General features: G+C 37.3%; 1 protein-coding gene across 1 annotated transcript in view; it reads left to right on the top strand.

The window, feature by feature from the left end:
* vps37d (VPS37D subunit of ESCRT-I) overlaps positions 1 to 25,506 on the top strand; it is a 47,271-nt gene that overhangs the window by 20,066 nt on the left and 1,699 nt on the right. Inside the window, exon 3 of the mRNA XM_065284243.2 lies at positions 19,468 to 19,550. Within this exon, the coding sequence (XP_065140315.1) occupies positions 19,468 to 19,550 (83 nt within the window). The remainder of the gene's footprint in view (positions 1 to 19,467; positions 19,551 to 25,506) is intronic.

The following is a 25,506-nucleotide window of genomic DNA, read 5'->3' as shown; positions in this document are numbered from 1 at the left end:
TTACATTTCTAAAATAGGAAAAAGCACAACATATTGCCCGGATTACATTATCACAATGTATCGCAACATATTGCATCACAAACCATGTATCATGATGCATGTCGTATCGCAAGATTCTTGCCTATATGAGCTTTTTTATAACGCTGTTTTTGCATTGTGCTATGGCCTGTGACACGTTTTTAGGCAAGTGACGTAGCTTATGACTCATTTAGGCTAAAGCAAGATGCTGTTCACTGCCGTTTTGACTGCTTTATTGTTTGCTTCTCATACAGAAGTTGGGTGCAGCACATTGCTTGTGACCTTTCGCTTTGCTCTTCCTAGTTGGGTGGGCGACATTTAACATTTTTATGCTGAGCCAAAATGCGTCAGTGTATCTTTATAATAAATTAGATGTTAGTTAATCACCTATTAGGGCTGTTTCAGCTGTTTAAGAACAGCATTTAGACAGTAATATTTCAATATTGCCAGGCAACGCCGTTCCATAATAACACACCCTGACATCCGGTGCTGCTCAATAATAATCAGCGTTTAGTGTAGTTGATTGTTGATCCATCCAGCTGCGATCGCTCCAGCACTGGAGGAGATTCACCAGGGTGGTGCAGAGAGTTGGACACAAGGTCCCCACCTGGTTTCCCCACCTCTTTTCAACACCGGACAAGAATAACTAGTCTCGTATGGACAGGACCTACTTAAAGTTCTCAGGTTACGCTTCCAAAACAGTTTTATGGGCTTGAAGTGACTTGCTTTTCTTTTTCACTCGGCGTGGCCGGAGTAAGAGAACTATTATTGTGCTCTTTCGTTGACATCTTCGCTTGGTTGAAAATCTCACGCTTCATTGGTTCACTGACATCGCAGTATCATTTTATCAGCGCTTACATCAGGGAATCAGATTGAAATGTTGAAAAAGTTGTAATGTTTATTGAGCGAAAGGAATGTAAAGACTGTTTAAATGTTTGGTTCTGTTTAATGTTCTGTGTGTTTAGACGCATGTAAGCTATCTGTGAAAGACAGCTTTGCTTGTTGTGTGGAAAGCCAAGACAAACAACGGGTATCTGTTGTGCGCTCTGGTATTTGCTGGGAAAAACCGCCGGCCCGGCAGGGACCCCAGAGGAAGATTTGGAGTCCTTGGAATTCCGGAAACTTTCTCTGGCGTTTTCCCCATCACTCTTCTGTTTCACACCTGTTTGATTTGTCCACACTTAGAATCTATGAGCTGTGATGAAGTGATTTGGACGTGTAGTGAATATAAGAATCACAAGTGGAGTTTGCCTTTCATTCTGTTGAGTACATGATGTATTTGAAACAGGGCTGGGTGATTTTTTAGTTATAGGGACAGGGTTAAGATTAAGCCTGGACTAGGACTAAGTTATATTAGGACATTTAAGTAGTTTTAGGGTCAGTGACAAAAACGGTTTGGCAAGATGAGAAATCAAAAAAAAAAAAAAAAGTTGTTTTAAAAGCATCAGGTTTATTTCAATGCCATAGTGTATTTAATGTTAATTTTATGCATTAAAAAATTACATTTACACAATTTTTATGAAAGTTAAGACTAAATGGACCTGAAAATGTCAAATGGGGTAACCGCCAATTGCGCCAAAGAATGAGAAATATGAAATATTTTATCCACCTTGATGGTATGTAAATGTAACCATCAAAAAAAAAAATTATATTAAAAATTTAAATTTTAATGTGTTTTTGTAATATTTGTCCTGACGTACACTGAAAAAAATTATTCATTGAATTTAATAATTTTTTTAAGGTAAGTGGTTGCAATAAATTTATTTAAGCTACATTTAAACAAAAGTTTTATATTTTATTTTACTTTACTAATCTTTTTTGTTTAAATGTAGCTTAAATAAATTGATTGCAACCACTTAAATGAATCATTTTTTTCAGTGTATGCTGAAAACAGCATTGTTTTCTAAATAATCTTTGACAAATTATGTAAAAATGTATGTAAAAAAAATCATATTACACTAAACTAGATTATATTTTATTCCACATTTTTATGAATATATTTATATTTTCATTTTTAAATAATGCTATTTACACTAATTGACACAGACCGGTTACACCACATTGACATTGTTGCTATTATCCCCCAAATATTCTTTCAAAATGAAATAAATCCAAGAAATTTTAGACGTGCAAGTTTTTTGCAAATTTATTTTGAAATTTTAACCCTTTTACATTTAATTTAATTGAACCATATGGACACAAAAAAATTAATTTCACGTCATTGACCCTTTAACAAACTCACCTTGCAAAAAAGATTACTGGTATGCATCCTGAGACAAACAATGGCACTGTTAAGACAGTTAAGTTAAGACCGCTCAAACAAGCATTTTAGTCTTGGACTAAATAGCCATGTCCAGAAAACCGCCCGTAAAGTTTTAATATTGCATACAAAGTGGTTATAATGACTCTGTTGATGATAAAAAAATTATAATATGTTACGAATTATGAGCCTATCTTCAGAAATATTTCTTCTTAAACATTAGTTACATTTAGAGTTATAAGGCAAAATTTCCAAATTTCGAAATTGATATTATTTTATATTTATCATTTTAAAATTGTAAAACCTATTATTTTAATATTTATTGTGTTAAAACCTCATTTCATAAATACAATAGTTTTTTTTAACATACTTAATTAAAATCTAGTACAATATTATGCTTTAGTATGTACTGAACTAAAAGTTTTTTCTGATAAAATACAGATGCTTGAAAAAATTACTTAAAGGTGCCATAGAATGTAAAACTGTATTTATCTTAGCATAGATGAATAATAACAGTTCTGTACATGGTAATGACATATCGTGAGCCTCAAACGCGCTTGTTTGCTTATTCTTATGTAAACCTCGTACATACAAAAAACAGGCGAATCTCAACATAACACCGACTGTGATGTAACACTCGAGATGTACACCCCAACATGTTTACTAATGTAAGCTACTGGCATGAGCCCGGGTGTGCCTCATACATCTTGAAAAGTAAAGCCGCTGGCTCTTTGATTGCCCCCTTGTGGCTGGCTGCAGTACAAGTCATAAACCCCGCCCTCTCCATGCAAACGAACGGGACTGGGCTCTAAATGTAAAAAAATTACACTTAAATAAGTGATATAATTTTACCTATTAATTTGATGCTATAGAAATGGGCTGTGACGTTATGTTTGGCGTGGTTGAATTGGACGTGCAGACAGCGGAAATTTGATACCGTGGCTCCACCTCTGGCTCCACGGACGATTTCTTCTGCGCATGCCCTGGCTACAAACTGATGTTTTTAAATAACACGGCAGTGCCCATGGTGGGACATTTTTGGCTTCAATTCATTACAATTGTTGTTAAAGTTTTTACAGTCTGTGCATGAGCCACAGAGCACAGCCAGTCAGAGAAGAGCTCAACATTATTATTCATGACCCTTCCAAATAGGGCAAAAATAGACCATTTCATTCTGGGGACAAATCCTAGGGTTGTAAATGGACATGTAAAACGTTTCTGGATAATTTTTGCATTAAATAAAGTTACATACCTTCTATGTAAATATCAACAATTTAACAGATTATTTCAAGGCATTCTTTGGCACCTTTAAGTAGAGTAAATATACTTCACTACATTCCACCTCTTGTTAAATATTGCTATATAGTTATTAAACATCAACCAAAGGGTTAAATATATATCAAGCTATATTTTCAAGATAATATCAGCCAGCTCTATTTTGCGGTAGACCAGAACATTAACCCACCCTACACCCCTATACTCTAGGGGACCCACATTCCAGCTTTTAGAGCAGAAAGACTGATATGAATTATTTGTTGACTTTTTTGGTCTCTCCTCCCCATTGTGAAGTCTTACTGATGATGCAGATCCGTTCAAAGGGGCTTTTGTGTGCAAGCCCGCCTCTGGTGCCGTTCAAAAGAAAAGGCTGAGATTCATACGATAGTCTCGACCGCAGCCCCGCCCCCTTCCAGGAGCCCAGCAGAGTCTGGGAACATAACGTCTGCGGGAGAAATTCAAAAACTCAGCTCGGGTGAAGGAAATTGAACGGTCGTGAATGGTGGAAGGGGAGGAGAGGACAGTATGGTTCCTTAAGCGTCCCACAGAGGGACAAAAGATCAGCGGAGGATATCTGCTAGTCCGCTTACATGCCCTGACAGAGCCCGTACAGGAAGATCTCCATGGTCGCACGGGCAACTTTCCATCCGAGGAACGTTGTTTCGGAGATAAAGACGCTCTCTTTTTATTTCTCTCGCAGCTGCCGTCCAATGACGGAAGGAGGGTGGAATGTTCACCTTCCTGTCACCACGCAGCGTACATGTACTCGTGCCTCCAGCTGCAGGCTATAGCCGGATGGGCGGGAGAGTGATCGTTCTCCAAACACCAAACATCTGACTCTCATTCCTTTAGAGCCGAAAGAAAGAATGTAAAGCTGTCTTGTTGCTTCATCAGGTTTGGCTCATAGGGGTTGCGAGTAATTGCGCAATAAGACGTGATTGCGAATGGCAAACGTTGAAAGAAAGTGTAATGATTTAAAGCAAGTGCTTTTTATAAGAATACAATTATTTACCGCTCCTTCTTTTCTTCACCTTTCACACATTCCTACCACGTATGTTTTCTTGAGGGCGATACACTATCCTTCCTGCTTCAAAGCAAATTGCTCCGCAAGTCCCTTTATTGTTAACTAAGCGTAACGACACTGTTTACCCAAGGCTCGACCTGTTGACCCGTGACACACAAATAACGCTGACCTCTCAACACATACCTGCAAAACTCACACCGGTTTGACCACGTCACCCCGTACAGACCCCTCAGGGTGGATAGGGGGAGTCGACCCTCATTGCGAGCATGAAAAGGGCATCTTTGTCTGGAAGTGCCCGTAAATCACACGGTCAAAAGGCATGCTGGGAACTCATGCTAGTTCCCAGTGATGGAAGAGATGGTAATTAAAAGGATACGAAGAGGCTCTGCCCCTCTCCCAGTGTTTGAATGGAGAGGGCAGATATCAAAGTTGGATTAGGGCCACTGAGCTACCACACACACGCTGGCTTTATCACTCGGTGGGAGAACAGGGCCTCTTCACAAGCTTTTGAAATCCATCTCATGAGAACCCAAAACTGGGAACTTTGCGCCTAGAGGCTTGCAAAAAAATATTTTGACGCGTTCACATGAGCTCTTTGAGACTGGAAGGGAAAACTCTATTATTGTTTGCTCATATTTCTTCAAAAGCCATATGACTAACCGACTTCTTTGGAAAACAAAAGTTTTTTTGCAAAATGCCCAGACTGTTTGAGTGGGAAATACAAACATAAAACATAAGACCATAAACTTGACCCATTTAACTAATTTTTCATGCACATGGAATACAAAAATGAAAAATAAATAAAGCAGCAAGATTATTTAGCAAAATAATCTTATTGGGTGATTCTCGTGAAATTAGACTTATGAGGTGTCATGAAACATTTTGATTTAAAAAGATAAGAGTATCAAAATAAGAAGCATACAGTTACAAACATCTCTTCATGTACTATTTTGCACATGATTTCAAATGACATCATACAAACCAATTTTGTTGTTTTTTTCCACATTTAAGGGGAACATTTTCATTACCGCAACGTGTCCATGACTGGATTTGGGTTCTTTGACATGGAAATATTTATAATAAAAAAATCTAAAAAAATAAAATTCAGTGCATGTTATACTATAAACATTTACAGTAAAGAAACATGTGGTATTTGGTAATCATTGGTAAATGTAGAGACAATAATAAGGAATATAAATGTGTCTAAGACCAATTTTCTCATCCTCCGCAACAATTTTCAATCATTGTTTAAGCCCTCAAGGAACTAACATTTAAAAAAAAAAAAACTTGTTGTAAGGGACATAATTAACTATGACACTCAAAATCGCTACCAGGTAAGCAGTTCTTATTTTTTATCTCCAGATAAAAGTTGAAATGTTGTTTGTCATAGTACCTAGACAACTTTTTAGTTCTCATTACCGAAACATGAGTTTGTAAATGCATATATTTAATGTAATATCATGTTGCGGTAATGATAATTTTTGATAATGATAATCTAAAAAATGTAAATAATTCTATAGGAAATATTTTTTAGATCCTCTAAAAATAATGGTTATAGTAAGTTCAGACCTTAAAGAACAAATAAAATGTATTTTAATTTAATTTTCTTTTTTGCATTTATGAGGAAGAAAAAATGTTAATGATGTGACGTTTCTCTGTTAAGAATGTAACAATTCTGAATGCTGCACTTGAAAAAAAGTTTGAAAACTTAAGCAAAGACATTGCATTGGTATTTTAGCCATAAATACTGACATCTGATATCAGTATGGTTAAAAACGTTACTTTTACATGTTAAGGTTGACATTTGCATAAAATTGCTTACATTAAACAATTTAAGGGTAGGTAAAAGTATAGTGAAGTATTTGTATAAAGAGCTGTACTGAAGTTTAGCTTGTTCAGTCAGATCCACCAAAGTCAAAATAACTGTGTTTGACCCAACGTCAAGCCTTTTAATTAAACCAAAAGGTCTCCTCGGGCACACGCGTCCTGTGTTTGGGCTTGTGCGATGTCATCCTTGCATTGTCTGTTGTGACCTGAGGAAAACTTAAACAAAAGCTCTCAGCAATTGCATTCTTCAGAAGGGCGCTGTTAGGTTTAACACCCGTAATGACATTTTTTCAAAGGATTTCATAGAGCAGATGAATCAGTTTAGATTTGTGTAGGTTTTTTGCGCATAAACTGTTAGTCTTGTCCAAAATAGGCATCATAAAGATAATTTAAACATAACAAATTGGTAATTAGACTAAAATAGACTAAAATAAATGTGACAATAGTGAATAAATTCAAAGGACAAAAATTGACAAAAGCTTTAAATGTTGCATAAAAGTTAACACTGCATGCGAATGAAATGCGTCTGAAGTTGTTCCTTTCTGATGACAGGAAAGCAGTCGGTGGTATTTATCTGCAAAGACCACAAAGAACACCCACCGTTCTCTTATTTTGACAGGAAGTGAGTGGTTGTGGGGGTGTCTGTCTATCTGTAAAAGTGTAAAGAAAGCATTTCAGTTTTTACTGTGTATATACACCCGTTAATCAAGTAAATGAAAGCGTTTGATTGCCAGGAGTTCTGTTAAATAATGGCATTGTGAAATAAACTGTTTGGTGTGGAGTAAATGACAGATAATCAAAAGTAGATCAGTTTCCCCAAACAGCGGTCAAACTCGCATCCCCGCTGGAGTAAAAATAGCTATAACTAGCCGAAAATGGTCACCTGATCTCCCAAACCTAGGGGTGATGATTGTTTTGGTGGTTTTGAAGTGGTTTCGAGCACATTTCATTTGGTTAGATTGGGAGACCATCTTACCAACAAGCTGAACCGGCTAAACATCAGCTCGGCCACAGGTTTGATAACCAGCTAAAATAAGCAAACCACTTTAGGTTTAAAAAAATGTAAAGTAAAGAAAATATACTGATATGTTATTACAGAATAATACTTTTGCAGCTTTGCATTTTCTGCAGGTCAACTATGGTAAAGCATTGCGTTGGCAGCACTGACTAAAAAGTATAGCTTGAATGCACTATAAGTCACTTTGGATAAAGCGTCTGCCAAATGCATAAATGTAAACGTAATAAAAATATCAACATGACTTCACGCTGACAAAAAGTACTTCCCTCTATGCATAGCAATGACTTACAGCCATTGACTTACGTTGACAGAGAAGAATTGGATTGAAAAATATCACTGGTCTCCCGTGTCGTGCATAATAACAAAGTTTTTGCTACTCAAGAGTACAAAACAATTTATCCAGCATTTGTCTATTTTGGTCATATACAGCCAAATTAAGAGACCATTTCAATGGTTTCTTTCAGTTTTTCTAGATTTACTATAGTGTTTAAGAAAAAATTATCATTTATCATTTTTGTTTTTATTCTGTCAACTACCTGCAACATTTCTGCCAAATTCTTAATAAAAAGTACGTTTTTTTATTTGCATTTCTTTACAAAAAATTGGAAAACATTGTCAAAATAACAAAAAAGTTACAGAACTGCGAAAACATATACACTCACCTAAAGGATTATTAGGAACACCATACTAATACTGTGTTTGTCCCCCTTTGCCTTAATTCTACGTGGCATTGATTCAATAAGGTGCTGAACGCATTCTTTAGAAATGTTGGCCCATATTGATAGGATAGCAACTAACAGTTGATGGAGATTTGTGGGATGCACATCCAGGGTACAAAGCTCCCATTCCTCCACATCCCAAAGATGCTCTATTGGGTTGAGATCTGGTGACTGTGGGTGCCATTTTAGTACAGTGAACTCATTGTCATGTTCAAGAAACCAATTTGAAATGATTTGAGCTTTGTGACATGGTGCATTATCCTGCTGGAAGTAGCCATCAGAGGATGGTCATAAAGGGATGGACATGGTCAGAAACAATGCTCAGGTAGGCTGTGGCATTTAAACAATGCCCAGTTGGCACTAAGGGACCTAAAGTGTGCCAAGAAAACATCCCACACACCATTACACCACCAGCCTGCACAGTGGTAACAAGGTTGATGGATCCATGTTCTCATTCTGTTTATGCCAAATTCTGACTTTACCATCTGAATGTCTCAACAGAAATTGAGACTCATCAGACCAGGCAACATTTTTCCAGTCTTCAACTGTCCAATTTTGGTGAGCTTGTGCAAATGGTAGCCTCTTTTTCCTATTTGTAGTGGAGATGAGTGGTACCCGGTGGGGTCTTCTGCTGTTGTAGCCCATCCGCCTCAAGGTTGTGTGTGTTGTGGCTTCACAAATGCTTTGCTGCATACCTCGGTTGTAACGAGTGGTTATTTCAGTTAAAGTTGCTCTTCTATATCAGCTTGAATCAGTCGGCCCATTCTCCTCTGACCTCTTGCATCAACAAGGCATTTTCGCCCACAGGACTGCCGCATACTGGATTTTATCCCTTTTCAAACAATTCTTTGTAAACCCTAGAAATGGTTGTGCGAGAAATCCCAGTATAACTACTCCACGAACCATGCCACACTTAAAATTCCTTAAATCACCTTTCTTTCTCATTCTGACATTAAGTTTGGAGTTCAGGAGATTGTCTTGACCAGGACGACACTCCTAAATGCATTGAAGCAACTGCCATGTGATTGGTTTATTACATAATTGCATTTATGAGAAATTGAACAGGTTTTGATTTTTAGTCACATCTTTTATGGGTCTTGTCATGCTCTCAGTCTTTAACATTTGCAATTAGGTGACTTTGTGTCACTCCCAAGGTTTGCTTTTGTTGAAATTCAACAGACACTAGACTGAAATGTTCACAATACATCTAGAAATGATGATTTAGGTTTAAACTGAAGTGGTCTCTTAATTTTTTCCATGGCTGTATATTGCTCTGAGAAATTCATATCGTATTTGCATAATTTCTTATGTACCAAGACTAAGGGCGCACTCACACTATCCAAACCAAACCGCGCTCGGGCGCGTTTGACCCCCAAAGCCTGGTTTGTTTGACTAGTGTGATCGCTCTGTTCCGCGCCCGAGCGCGGATTGGTTATTCGCGCCGCGGCCGGGTTGCAGAGGTGGGCCGGAGCGCGGTTCACTTGGGCTCAGGCGCGGAAGGCTGTGGTGTGAGCGCATTCGCGCCTGAGCGCGATTCAAAAGGTGAAGACGTCAGTTGTGCGACCACTCACCTTCATCTGCCTCCGTAAAAACCTTTTGATGCGCGCCGCGGGGTTACGTGAATGTCCAAGCTGCGCACGTGACAGATGAACTAAGCAATATGATGACATGTGAGAGGGCTGTCTGTAATCGCGCACCAAACGACTCCAAAAGAAAAACACAGACTTATCAATATGGTGGGTTCCAGTGTTAAGAGAGAGCTTTACTTCCTGCTTTTTTCAAAACAATCGCATCTTAATGACGAAAGCGCGCCTGGACTCGGATCGATACAAGTACAGTGTGAGTGCGTGCATCTTGGGGAGTAAGGAGGGGTGACAATCGCGCTGGGGCTTGGTTTGGTTTGGTTTGGATAATGTGAGTGCGCCCTAAGTACATGGGTTTTGATTCAACACAAAAAGCCTTGTTGGTCTGACAAATTACGTAGGTTGCCAAAGCAAACCGGTTCTCAAGCAAAAGATTGGAAATGAATGAATCTAAATCAGTTTTTATTGGACTACATTACTTAGTGGTCCAAAGCTAGTTCTGTTGTGAGCAGTTTTTGCTTTTGTATTGTAAGGATTGCATTACTGTTTGGGCTGCTGAAATGACATGTTGTGGTTAAGGCTGTCAGGTGATTAAAAATGTAATTCAGTTAATTAACCAACATGCTGTTTAATTTAGACAAGCAAAAAAAATTAAGTGCATATTTGTGAGTCAAATTATGATGATTTACATGATTGTGGCAGACATCATTGAATTGCATAATTCAGGTTATTATCTTGTTTGTTTTATCGCCATGTCATAAAGAACTGGCCTATAATTCAGCAGTTCCATTATATAAGCACATGTGCATTAGACAGATGTCAACACATTTCCATTTTTAAATTAAAAATAGTTTTAAAGTCCCACTTTGGGGAAATTATGTTTTTATTGTTTATGTCTTTGTGGTGTTTTAACTCTTTCCCTGCCATTGACGAGATATCTCGTCAATCTGCAAAACCGCTATTATCCACCAGGTGGCGCTCTTCCGCAACTTATAAAACCCAGAAGTATTGCCCTAGCGCAAACAGCTGTTTGTCCGTGTATGTTTTAAAGATCCCTCTCCATCTGATCTCTATTGAAAGTCTTTCACAAAAATGGAATTATCTCAGCTTTTTGCTCAAAATTTGGTGTTTTTGATGAAACCTACACATTTTAGAGAGGTGATAAAAACAGAACACATGAAGGTAGCATGAAACTGATTTTTTTTTGTTTGAAAGCAGAGGGTCTGTTCTTTTATTTCAAATATTGTATGTTTATATATTTAAAAAAGGAGCATTTTCTGGAAGATATTAAACTTTTGTTAAAATCATGAAAAATGCTGGCGGTGAAAGAGTTAATGTTTTAAGACAAACCATTAGAGATCTGCCGATATATCTGTTTCCCGATATTTTCCGCGATATTAATCACAAGGGGCGATTCTTATTTAGTGTCTAAAACCGAGCGGAAAACATGACCTGCTGTGCGCTTGCGGCATTTTGAAACATTGAAATGTTTTTAACTCGATGGACGCGCCTGGACAAAAAACAAGCGTGTCGCACTGCCTTCATTTGAAATAACAAACTTGAGCACGGAAAAGATGCGAAATGTGAATCGCCCCTAATGTTACGTACACACCTAATGCGTAGCCTCGCATTGCTTGCTCTAGATTACTCGCGGGATTTATCTTTGTGTCGCTTGAGTTGAATATTTTCAACTTGTGCGAAGGCGTGTTTGAGGCGAATAGCGAGTGCCGCCCAATTCACGTCATTCACATTGGCCTGCGCGAGGGCGCGCTGATCGCGTCTTTGCATTGACTTTGTATGTAATCTACTCGCACAAATCGCTGATCTCGCATCTTTGGTCTTTGATATTATTAGCTGATGCAGATAATCAAAATTTTATCGGCTGATAAAATTTCATTGTCGATATCACCACACTGCCATGTGTTATTATCAGTGTCGATTAATGTTGTAGCCTAACTATAACTGTTGAGCAGTGAATACACCGACGTCTGTGTTCATATCATTTGTTGTTAAAGTTTACAGATGTTTCCTTGATGTATTGTTGTGAGATGAAGATTCGTCTTGAGGACAAATTATTTTTCCATCCATGGAGTAATTTATGTTTTCCCCATTTAAATGTTTACAAGAGACCAAACTAAGACTTTTTGTTTGAACAAAATGACTGTGGTCAGTCTATACAAATTAATTACTGTTATGTTAACATGGAAGGGACAGAACATGGCACTAGTTACATGGCACACATTTTCTTTACTTAATAATCATCTTAAGCTGTTTTTAAATGTTTGTGTATAGGCTTTTTCTTTTTGAATTGTTGACGTGCATTGTTATAAGAAATGGATTTTAATGGACACCTGGTATAAACATTAGCTTTAGGCAACAGATGCAGACTGTACTAACTACATTTATAAACCGGGTGTAAACAAAACATGTTCACAAACCTTAGTGCTCAAATTGGCTTTTATATTTGATTAAATGATTAAACCAAATAATGTGTTTTTGACATTTGAACGTCTTGTCTTGTCTTGTCTTGTCTTGTCTTGTCTTAAAGGTATAGTTCATTTTAAAATGAAAATTCTGCCATCATTTAATCGTCCTCATGTTGTTGTAAATGTGTATGAATTTCTTTTTTCTGATGAACACAAAAGACGATATTTTGAGAAATTATGGTAAACACACAGCAGTAAGTAACCTGCTGCCTATACATTATCCCTTATGTGGCCGATATCAGATTCCAGTGCGAACTGGTCAGGGTCCAGAACTGGTTCGACAACAGCAGTGCATTTGTGTTTAATTACTGAAACCATTTGCTTGACACATCACATTTGCCGTCAGATTAAATTTGTAAAAAACTTAAAGGTGCTGTGTGTAGATTTTAGCTGCATCTAGTGGTAAGATTGCGAATTGCAACCAATGGCTCAGTTCACAGCTCACCCCTCTATTTCGAATTGCATAGAGAAGCTACAGTAGCTACCCCAAGACAAATATGTTGTCACCTGAGACTGCATAGTGACAAAACACTGTAGAGCAGTTTGTCCATTCAGGGCTACTGTAGAAATGGTGACATCCGTGTAAGCGGACCCGCGTGCATGTAGATAAAAACGCCTGATTCAAAGGTAAGCCTCAGGTCATACTCTCGACTCCAGCAGACTCAGCACGATTCCTCTCTAGTATATAGGTCAGCCACAGCTGCTCCCCAAGTGTTTGTTTGACTGACTGTCGCCTTCCATTACCGCATTATGGTGTGGGCGCTGAGGTCATGCACATGGCGTGCCACTCCCCCACGCCGAACCGCTTCAGCAGTCACGGATGCTGAATGTACATATAATGTGACACTAACACATTGGACTCCGTGTGCCTAGGTTTATTAATGTCCCGAGTGCAAAACATGCAGGGCAGCGTTTTTGGCAAGATGTACAGATGAGTTTCCAGAGGGTATTGGCAAGGATCCATAGCTGTGGAGGTGAATTAATGTACAAGTCTTACTTCCATGAGATAATTTCAATTCTTTTTTCTTCACCAGTACTTAATACTGCAGGTTATGACTTGGCACCACTTCAGTTTTGTGGCTGTCTTAAAATGTAAAGGTTTTTAGGTTTTGTAGGTTGAAATATTTTTAATGAATAGAAAAATGTTGTTGGCTAGTCTTGTAGTTAACTTAAAAAAACTACCATAGTTTTGCTGTGGCTTTAAAGACACTTTTGGGTATTCTTGGGTGTTTTTCGATAATGTATTTTATTTTACTGTAATGAATTGAATTTTGCTGCATGTTTTACATATAAATCTTTATTTTTCAAACAAGTTTATTTTTATAATCAAAAATCGTATTTACATATTGATAATAACAGTGATTCTTGGGAATTTGGATAAAACAGGTTTACATTTTGAAAAAAAAAGTTAGTTAAATTACAAAATCTGAAGGTATATCATTATAGACCAAGGTCTTGGCTGTTCAGCAATTTACTGGTGCAACTCCCCTGTTCGTATTTTTTTTCATAAAATAGGCTTAAAGTAAATGTTGTATAAGTAATAACTGGAAAAACGCCTAAATAGAAAAAGTAATGATTTTTTTATTTAATAAACATATTTTTGTATTAATAGAGACTATTAATTTAATAACTCAACAGCACTGAAGAAACATATTGTAAGCATATTCATTTAAAACAAATAAAACTACGTCTGACGGTGGTGAAATTGGCCTCATTATTCCAAAATGTATACCACTCAAGAAAATGGCTTCTTGCTTAAACTTTATGTAAATATTTGGTCCAAAAAATAACAATCCTGAGCACTGTGATGAACAAATATCAAATCATAACTTCCTAAAATACATAAAACCTGACAGAAAAGACAGAAAACCTGACGGTGGTGACAAAAACCTAATATAGATTAAAAAAAATAGATGAGTTGTTCACATTAGCCATCTTGTTTCCCCTCTGTTGCTAGCTACTTCTACTTAGTCTTCTTAAAAGTTATACATTTATTTAATAATCTAATCTAATATTTTTAATACAAAGATGACGGTGTTGACATGTTATGGTTGTCACAGTAGCAGTGTCCAAAAATATGAAGAAGTTTAAGAGAAAATAGCAAACAGACAGGAGCTTGAGTGATCTTGAAGCATGCAGTAGAGCTGAAGGTTTGATAATGGGGTCCTCAGGAATGCAGTTGACCCTGTAGTTGTCTGATTTTATTGCTTTTTATAAATATCTGACGGTGGGGACGAATATGTGGGACACATTTTGAGCAATCACAAAATAATAGTAAATATTGTTCAAAACTCACTGTTTAGTTTTTAATACATATTACAATGTATCCTTTCATGTGGTAAATATATTATTCAATTCAATTATTACTTTTGGCTATTTAATCAAGTTGAAATGATTATCTCTTAGCCGAGGACAGCTGATTTTGTAGGTAATGGGCCAGCATATAATCATTAAATTAATAAAAAATAAAAATAAACCTATAAAAGAATCTTACATATGTGCAAAGGACCCCCTGATTATAACATTGATTCTTTTTCTTCATGAAAATGTTATTAATTTCCAACAGAATTAGCACTTTTCTTAGTGGGACATGTTTTTGCCAAAGTTTCAAGAATCAGTGATAACTATTAAAGGGCACCTATTGTCCGATTTACGATTTTACATTTCCTTTGGTGTGTAATTGTGCATTCGCACATGTTTACGATATGCAAAAGGTACAAACCCCAAAGTAAATGATGACGAGATTTATCATCTCCAACGTAAATCTCTTTTCTTGGACTACAACAAACACAAGGATTAGTTACTATTACATTACTTAGATCCTAGTAATAAAGTTAACTCCTGTTAGCATTGCATTGTGAGAGAATCTTTCAAACATGGTAAGGAGCTTCACATTTCCGGCTGACGTCAGAGGTATTCAGGCCAATCACAACGTACAGATTAGCTGGCCAATCAGGGACACAGCGCTTTTTAAATCTAGTTTTTCACAAAATCCGAGGGAAATGTGGAACTACAAAAATGTACGGTATGTGGAAAAAATTGTATTTTTTCATAACCATAAACCACGCGAACACATTGTATTATACCAAATAGACAAAATAATGTTGTTTTTTAGCAATGAAATAGGTGCACATTTAAACACAGTTGGTAAAAAATATGATATCTTTGTATAAATTATAACCGTGTTTTTCTATAGCATTTTGATGGTTTCTTACAGTTTACAGTGTTTTATTTAGTTTACAGTTACATCTACAGTTATGCTTTTGGCGCTTTTATCCATAGCGACTTGCAGTGCATGACAAGCTATACAATTTTTATCAGTTTGTGTGTTCCCTGGGGATGGAACCAACATCTTTTGAGCTACCATCATTGTCCACATTGTTTACATGCACAAAATTCTGTCAACCCCACTGAATTTCATCCGATTGCAGGTTACAACAATACAGTTTACATCGCAAACATTGCAATCTGATTTAAATGTTTGTTTGCGTTCTATATAATCCGAAACAAACGTCTGCGCAAGTGCATAGCCAGGGTTGCCAGATTCGCTTATAAAAAACAGCCCAATTGACATTCAAAACTGACCCAAAAGCATCCAATGACTATATATAGCCCAAATACCAATAACTAATGAAAAAATCCTTTTATCTTTTTTCTTGCAAAAGAAAATCAACTCGCTGAAAATCTAAAACAGAGGACTTGGCAACGTCCGATTATTGTGTTTACATGAAGGCTTTCTTAATCCGATCGAGCCATCAATACGATTACAAACGCATTATTTGGTTGCATGTCAACATACCAATTGTCTCATGAAGGTTTGTTTGGAGAGCATTACAAGTGATGTCATGACTGTAACCTCTCATTGCCCTCGATGGTGACCGGTTCGGCTTTTTACTCCCCCTGTGGACTCGGCACATGTGCACATTAGCATAACTGTCTGTTGCTATAGTAACACCGGTACAACGCTTGGTGTGTCCAAGCCCCATCAACGGATGTGCACTAACAGAAAGTGATTTGATTTCACCCTCACCCTCTGGTCCAACAATAAACACTGAATAGAGACCTAAGTATAGCTTCAGTCCCTGCTCTTTACACAGAGACTTCCCTCGCCAGCTGAGCACACTGATCACTGATTTTCAGAGACTGTTTTAATGCTCTTTTTGTTTGGCTGGCACACAGTTACCAGCCTCTACATGACTTCAGCACTTCTGCAGGAACCAACAAACCAATTGAAGGTGTTGAAATACCATTTATATTACACAGCGCTCTGAAATGCTTGATTCTGATTGGTCAGTCACAACATTCAAATCCCTGAAACCACAGTCATGCAATTTTTTCGGATCATGTGTTTGTGTTTAAACGGTAAGCAATTTTTTGACAGTTTTCAGGGTTCAATGGAAGGGACTTAAAGTCACATTGAAACAAAAGTAGCGATTATCTTATTTTTTTCATCGTGACATATATCCGAGTTAAACTGCTTCTGAAATGAGAAATAAAGGTAGGGTGGGACTTGAATTGGTCCATCGAGAATTGATTGGATCATTGGAAGTTGTTATTTGCTAATCGCTGCAATCTTTTCCCTGGCACCGCCCTCCCGCCTTCCTCGTGACCAGAAGTAAAGAGAGATCTTTTCGAGGAGGGAACGAGATTCAAATTTTTGATTAAAGATGATAAGGGCACATGAATTTAAAAAAAAAGAATGAAGCTCACAGATAAGTCAAAATACAATATTCCAAAAAAACTCTTTCCACACCAGCTTTTTTTTTAGTTGCCAGCCATTGCCAGCTATTTGTTTTCACAAAAGTTGAATGCCTTCCAGATAATGTTCTTCTTTAAAGGAACAGTATGTAAGAAATGTATATCAATTAATCATTAAATGGCCCTGAAATGTCACTAGACATTAAGAAATAATTTTCATTTCAAATACTTATATCACTCACAACAGTGGTCTGGCCAGGATATTGTCATTTAAAAAGTGGAGTTGCAGCCCTCAACTGATGTTTATGTTGTCGTTTGGTATATTGGCCACCAGCTGTGTGATTGCAGTACCAGTTTTAGCCACACGTTTTGTGATTGCAATACCAGTTTTGGCCACAATCCTACATACTGTTCCTTTAAATATATAAACATATAATATATTAAATTAACATACTATCTGCTCAAGCGTGCCGCACAAGCCCTGAAAAGTGAAGCCAAAACGTCTCGATCGCCCCCCAGTGACTGGTCCCAGTATAGGTCATAAAGCCCGCCTCCCCATGTTATTAAATGGGACTTGAGACCAACCAAAAATTTGTATTTCACTTCAATTATCTTTTTTCCGAAGCTGGTTTCTGTCGTTTACTTTAGTTTCACACTGATGTAAATTCAAATGTTTGTTTTTAAAATAAGTTTGTTTTTAGTTAGTTATTTAATGCTATAAAAACTGTGGTGTCACGTCATGATTGACAGTTGTGATATCGTGTGATATGCGCATACTGCGAGAGCGAGGGCGTGGTCTTGATTTTGCGGCTTTACTTCCTGCTCACTACTGCGCAGGACTGGTCCCGAAATCGCTACTGCGCAGACTCAAGACCCAAGATGTCAGCGCCATATCGGGACACTGGCGGCTTCACTTTTCACCAATGGAAGAGAGCGAACATGCGTCGTCCATCTTTTTTTACAGTCTATGTATCTGCTTTGGAAAAAAGTTCTTCACTTGTTTTATCACCTCTCAGATATAGGCACTGTTCTTCAAAAATACCACATTTTGAGCAAAAAGTTTAGATAATTGCATTATTGTAAAGTACTTTTGTTCAAGATTTAAAACAATGATCAAAACATACACTGGGTTTTTACTGTTTTTGGATCAGTGGATGTTTCAGTGTTTTATAAATTGGATAAGAGCACCACCTAGTGGATAACCAGAAATATGGATTGCCATAAAAACTCATCATTGGCAGGGAAGCGTTTTCTCTTTGACGAGTTAACTTAAAAAGTTTAAGTTAACGTGCATACCAAAGCTTTTACGCCAGCGTATGTTCTCAATGGTTTCCAATGGAAGTGCTGCACTTTTAAAAAAAGCCAGCAGGGGGCGTTTTTTCCGTGCTGAAAGCCACCCCTCTGCGGTTTTTCCACGCTCAGCGCTGAGTGCCGAAAGAAACAAAAAATCAACTTTGGGTGAAAAGCTCAGCTCGTCAATGTCAGTTCTTACACGGCCATCCAATCACAGTGGAGGAGGGGCGAGATAAACCTCATAACAACAACCGGCGCATCGTTCAACGACTTATAAAACAAAGCAGAAGTATCACAGCAACCAAAGCGCTTAGCTGAAAAAAGCTGGCAGTCGGCATCCGCCTGGCGTTTTCAGACGTGTTTAAAAGCTTTGGTGTGCACACCCCCTAAGGGATAGTTGACCCAAAAATAAAAAACGGACGCACACCGGACAAAAAGCACTGCCTCGCGTCTAGGACCACTCGGAGGTATCGTACACCATGTGCACATTCAAAATGCAAAATATACGTTAGCAGCCAATTTTAATCGCTAACGATTTGGGACAAATATGACGTTATTTAGTGTTAAACTATGTGAGTGGCACTTTGTGGCACGACAGGAATTTGAGCAGTGCCCTGAGTCACAGCGGACAGCCACCACCAGGCGCTGCCAGTGTGCGTACATTCATAGAAAATAATATGTTCTGTTTTTAGATTCATGACGTGGCGCTTCTCATCCGGTGTGCGACCCCCTTAATGTTGTTCTAAAGCTTTATTCGTTTTATTATTCTGTTACACACCCAAAAGAAGATATTTTGATAAATATGGGTAGCCATGTTGTTGACGGTACTCATTGATTTTCATAGTATTAGTTTTTCCCACTATGAAAGTCAATGTGTACCGTCAACTATGCGATTACCATTATTTATAGTGACAGAAATAGTGACAGAATTTTTATTTTTGGGTCAACTTTCCCTTTAAGTTAACTTTTGCTGGGTTGTTTCAACTCATGGTTAAGTCAAATATAAGCAATTTCTAGGTTAAAATAAACTAATGGTTGGGTTTGTCCATAATTTATCCAAACGCAGGTTAAATCAACCCTGCATTTTTAGAGTGTGGGATTTGAACCCATGATCCTTAGTATTGCTAGCGCCATGTTATACCGGTTAACCTACATGAGCCGAAGCTGAATCTTCTTGTTATGCTTATATCACCCACATTGGTGGTGAATGAAGTTGTGAGCCGGTGTTAATCGAGACTGATATAAGATGTTTGTGTTTTTCTCCAGAGTCCTTCACAGAGAAACACAGCCCTCACACCGCTCACAATCTACTGCAGGAGGAGGTGACGCGTGCTGAGGAACAATCTGAGGTAACTTCAGTCCTTCATATATCCAACTTTCCCAAGATAACCTCTTCCTGTTTGTTTTTCCTTTATCGAAAGACTTCAGGAATATGTGCAAACATTTGTGGATAAATCTTGACATGTTTTCCTAACCGTGCTCTCTGAGGTTTGTTTATTCAGACACGCTGTTGCAAGAACATTATAATTGAACCAGAACAAAACAAAATCTGAAGCCTGACAAAAAGTGATGGTGCACAAATCTCTATTACACTATTTACACAGAAACAGTTTTTACTATTTTTACAAGGCTACATTTACTTGATACTGAGCGGGTAAAAAAACAACATCCACACTATTTGCAAAGATATAAAAAGTACAAATACAAAAGACGATGTTTTGATAAATGATAGTATCCACACAAAATACAGTGCAGTCAACTGTGTGGTTACTATCATTTATCAAAATATTTTCTTTTGTGTTGAACAGATTAAAAGTTCAGAAAAACATTGTGAGTAAATGGTAACCGAATTTACATTTTTGGGTGAAATAGCACAGTGGACTACAAATTGTTCACTGTAACAAACCTATTCAGTTTCAGTTTTAAAACTATCCATCTTTTAACATTTAATCCATCCACTAATGTACTTTACCATTCATTACACAAAAAGTGTCACAGAGATGATGTATTGTTGAAGGCCAACCTGGAAGTTAGCGGGACACTGGTTCCCTCGCCAAAAAGCCATTACATTTTACCATAGACTCTTGAATTATTGCAACAAATAAGCTATATATTTAACAAAACTTTGTGACACGGACATGTTTGGTCCAACAAGATAATCTGATCACAGATCAACACAACTTTTATGAATTTTGTTTTATGAAGTTTAAATGTGTTGACTAGAAATTAAAAGCTAACCTAATGGGGCGTACACACCAAACACGAATTCAACGAGTTGTGCGAATCAGTGCAATACATACAAAGTCATAAGAACTCACGCGGTGCGATGCAATTGACAAAACATGCGCTATTTACCTCAAACACATCTTTGTGCAAGTTGAAATTATTCAACTGAAGCTAAAAATTAGCATGGCACAAAGTTAAATCCCGCGAATATGCAATGCTTCGAGTTTGGTGTCTACACCACGGTCTCTCGACATCAACGTCATCACCACTATCATATATTTTAAAACATGTTACCTGATAAAAAAATACCCTGAGGATGAATGGTTGTTGAGAATTGCGCCCATGTTGGGTTGTTTTTAAGATCTTTATGCGTGATGATGTTCCCAACAACATCTGTAGTCCCATTAAGACACTTTAACTCTTTAAAAGTCATGGGGGGTATTATTATTATTATTGGTGTGTTTTATATTGTTGTAGAGTTAAACGTAAAAATATATTTTAGGCTTATGTTATTTAAGGCAAAACCCTATTTAAAAAAAACATTGACTTAAAGGTGCAGTGTGTACATTTTAGCGGCATCTAGTGGTGAGGTTGCGAATTGCAACCAACGCTTAGTCCACTGCTTACCCCTCGCTTTTGAAACACATAGAGAAGCTGCCACCGGCCAAACATGTCATCGTCGGAGACAACTTAGTAAAAAAATTGTACGTTAAGGGGTTCTGTAGAAAAATGGCGGCACAAAATGGCGACTTCCATGTAAGGGGACCCTCTTTGTATGTAGATAAAAAGGTCTCGTTCTAAGGTAATAAACACATAACGGTTCATTATGAAAGGTCTTTATACACCCCTAATAATATAGTTTTGTATATTATTTTGCATTTCTGTCAAGAGCTCCTTCGAAAAATTACACACTGCACCTTTAAGGATGATAAACCGGAAGTGCTAAAATGCTATATTAGCTATTGAGCTTACAAAAATACGTAATCTATTTAAAGAGTAAATAAACCCTAAACCAACTTTTTTTAGTTAATGATCTGTAAGAATGATGCTTTATTAGTGCTGTTCATTGATTTTAGTAACTTTTTTGACATTTGGATATAAAGTGTTTCAATACTACAATATATGGTGTAAAAACGTCTGAGTGCTGCCCTCTTCAGGTTGAAAGGTGGCTTCTGCAGTTGAATTTTCCTATTGGATGTTGGGTCCAAAAAATGACTCGTGACGTAAGCAGATTCAAGCTCACCACGCCCTTGTTACGATCTCACCACACACTTGGTACGAGCTTAGTTCATCCCCTCTATCTCCGTTGGGATCTTCCCACTTTTCTTGCATTTTTCAAATATTGCTAGTGGGCGGAGTAAGGCTCTGACCAGGGGTTTAGTTACGCTTTAACAACCTATCCAAAACAGCTCAGCACAATACGTACCATAAAGAAAAAACACTTTGTAAACATCTTTCCTGTAGCTTCAGGCGCCCCACCCGTCGTGTTTGATTGATCCGCACGGGGTTAAATCTCCTCCGGGCTGTAAATGAGCACGGAGTCTTCCACCCACCACGAGCCCAACCGACCGATCGATCGCTCTGTGACTTTGTCATTAGTCTCCTGCTGTCTGATTAATGATCTCAATTCATCATAAGCGAGCCGTGTGGAGATCCAGCCTTCAGCGGGACGTCCGCCAGAAAGAACATCAGCTCGACCTGCGTGTTTATGAGACGGATTAAAGACGTGGATCTCCAGAGGACTCGCATATTCTATTAGTGTTTGACTGAAACTTTAGTTAAGTAATTTTATTCAAGTATTTCCATATGATCCTATATTGTGCTATGGAGATGATAGATGCAAATTTCTGTATATTCCTAGCAGGTTAACCCTTGTGTGGTGTTCGGGTCTGTGGGACCCGTTTTGAATGTTTACTGAAAGAAAAATTATGCAATTAATTGTTGTTTCAACCTCAGATTCATTGGCCTTGGCTCATTTTCTATGAAGAACATAAAAATAAACAACTTTATAATTAATGTACACTGTGTACCCCCCCACACATTTATATTACATATGTTGTGTTCGGGTCCACTGAACCCGGGGTTAATAAAAGTGTAAAAATTGAATGTGCTATGTAACTTCACTCTGTTTTTCTTCTACCTGGGACTCCTGTGAGTGCATGAGTGTGTTTGTATACATGTCTGTACATATGTGATGGATGCATGTCAGAGTTTTCTCCTTCTGCTTTTGCTGTAATGCCGCAAGGATACAACATGTTATATGCCGTGCATGAACATTTGTCTGTACCTACTGTCCCAAACACTTTACCTTCTGTCTAACAGGAACCATTCTACATTTTACCATTATAAAAAATCCATAGTTTTATGTAGTAAAAGAGTAGTAATCATGGTTATTTGGTATATTGATTACCATTTGTAAACCCATGGGTTTACCACAAAACCTATGGTGTGTGTACCTGCTATTTATCACGTTGTGGGGACCAAATGTCCCACAAAGATGTGTGTGTGTGTGTGTGTGTGTGAGAGAGAGAGAGAGAGAGAGAGAGAGAGAGAGAGAGAGAGAGAGAGAGAGAGAGAATAATAGAGAAAGTTAAATATTATCCATGTATTTTCATCATTCTAAAGTGTGGCCAATAGCAACACATTGTACTTCAACATGTGTGGACCAGATGGACACAGTATATTTGTGTAAAATGCAAGAAATGCATACATAACATAGCTACACATTAAAAATTTGCTTCTTATGTGTTGTGTTGGCTGGCATGAACAGGTTATGTGTTTAGTGTGGATGATGTCTTATGATACGGCATCTGTTCAGTTTGGGGCCTGTGCTGTGTAGACTGACACAAATGTGTACAATTTCAAAAAGTTCAAATAATTAAACATCAACAGTGATGAAAAACTTTGTTTCATTTATACTTATTTAAGATAAATATGATTTTTCCCCCAATATCTGGATCAGAATAGAATTTTCTTCTTTTATTTCATATTACCACAAAAACAAATGGCACTTTAGTTTATAAATAGTCCTCTACCAGTGGTAAATGACCAATATTAACCATAAATTCTGTCTATATTACTTGCAATAAGGCTAAAGTTAACATCTGTAAACAATATTACATAAATTTGTATGAATGCATTGGTTTAAGATACTAATATTGCTCTGGGTCCACCAGACCCACAAACATCGTCTAAGTAACAAAAATACGAACACCACACAAGGGTTAAACAATAAGAAGAGTCTTAAGCTATAACTAGGGGCGAGAATATCAGAAATATTTTTTGGGTAGACCATTTTAAATTGTACTACTCAGAAACAACCTGGGAACTGCATAGCAACCTAAAACTCCTTAGCAACCACATCGTACAGTAGCCATACTCTAGTAACCACTCAGAACACCAAAGCATCATAGTAGGAAGTATTCATTTTTTATCTTTGGAATAATAAAATAGCTTTTTGATCCAAGTAATAAAAAAGTGGAGTAGACCATTCAGTTTGGTCTCTTTTGTGTCTTTTTGATTTAGACATGATTAAAATGAAACCAAGATGTTGGTTGTTATTGTCTCACATTCAGCATGTAGTAGCCATGGGCTATATCTTCGAAGGCTCTATTGTTCTTGCTGAGGACATTTAAAGGGTGGGCTTGTGCAGACCAAACGTATCAATAATTCAGTCCCCCATACTGAGGTAGACAGAGGGCAGACACCTGCCCCTTAACCGCAGGCTTGTGCTGAGCCTGTAGACACATTGGGTCATGTTAAATTTATGCAGTGGTCTTCTCAGGCAGAGGGATTTTTTTTAAACAGCACGTTTTTGAAGGAAAGCTTTGTTTGAAACTAAAACTATAAAATACCTTTGCTATACCTAACCAGAACCAGTCCTTCCAGAAAAACTTTTGTGTGTGTGTGTGTGTGTGTGTGTGTGTGTGTGTGTGTGTGTGTGTGTGTGTGTGTGAAATTGCGGGCAAAATCTTGAAGAAGCCTAGTCTTGGTCTTGTTTTAAAGAAGACAATTCAAGGTTTTTGACTGAAGTATAAGCAGGGGAAAATATTTAACAGAAAAATTGTTATAGCAGTTTAAATTTATTTTAATAAATAAAAATAAACCAATAAAATATGAATTTTATTAAAAAAATTATAAAAAGGTAAATTTCTCAAAAAAGTAATAATGTAAACATGAAGCCATATGTCTCAAGCAGTTGTGATCCAAATTTCAAGCTAAAATCACAAAAAATTTGGTTTGTGTCACAGTTTTAGTGGTTTTACCAACAACGGCCAGTAGGTGTCAACGGTTTGCTGCATACTCTTGTCATAAATGAATCCATTACTGTCACTGCATTATTATTACTGCTAAAACATTTTGAAATATGAAAACAACATTCTAAGAGCTTTCCAATGATATATAGTTTGTCAACATTTTTAAGTATTTATACTAGGATATAGTGTTATGAATATAGAAAATTTATATGCATTCCTATGGGGGGGTGGCATGTAACAAAAAACTGATGACTTTGACATATGAAAACTACATTCTGAGAGCTTTCCAGTGATATATAGTTTATCAAGATTTTTGGGGTTTAGGGTGGGGGTTTAGTGTTAGAAATATTTAAAAACCTACATGTGGGCCCATGGCCTTTTTGAAACCTACCTCATTTTTTTTCTCAAAATGGTAAATATATATGATAACTACACTCTTAGAGCTTTCCATTGATATATAGTTTGTCAAAATTGTTTAGGTTTGGAATAGGGTATACATAAACAAACTGGGTCCACCTGTGCCCCGGTGACATTTTAGAAACTGACTCTCACTCTCTTATCTCAAAATGGTGATAAAATATGAAAACTGCACTCTCAGAGCTTTCCAAATGATATATAGTTTGTCAAGATATTTTATGTTTAGATAGGGTATTCGTGTTACCAATATATAATAACAACATGGGCCCACCTGTGGCATTTTAGAAAATGGTTCTCACTATGTAATTTCTTTCCCAAAATTCTGATGATAAATCGAAACTACACCCTTAGAGCTTTCAAACGATATATAGTTTGTCAGGATTTAATAATAATTCACATGGAAAAC

The sequence above is a fragment of the Paramisgurnus dabryanus genome, chromosome 5 (assembly GCF_030506205.2).
Source record: "Paramisgurnus dabryanus chromosome 5, PD_genome_1.1, whole genome shotgun sequence".
Taxonomy (NCBI): domain Eukaryota; kingdom Metazoa; phylum Chordata; class Actinopteri; order Cypriniformes; family Cobitidae; genus Paramisgurnus; species Paramisgurnus dabryanus.
This window is presented reverse-complemented; position numbering and strand designations above follow the sequence as displayed.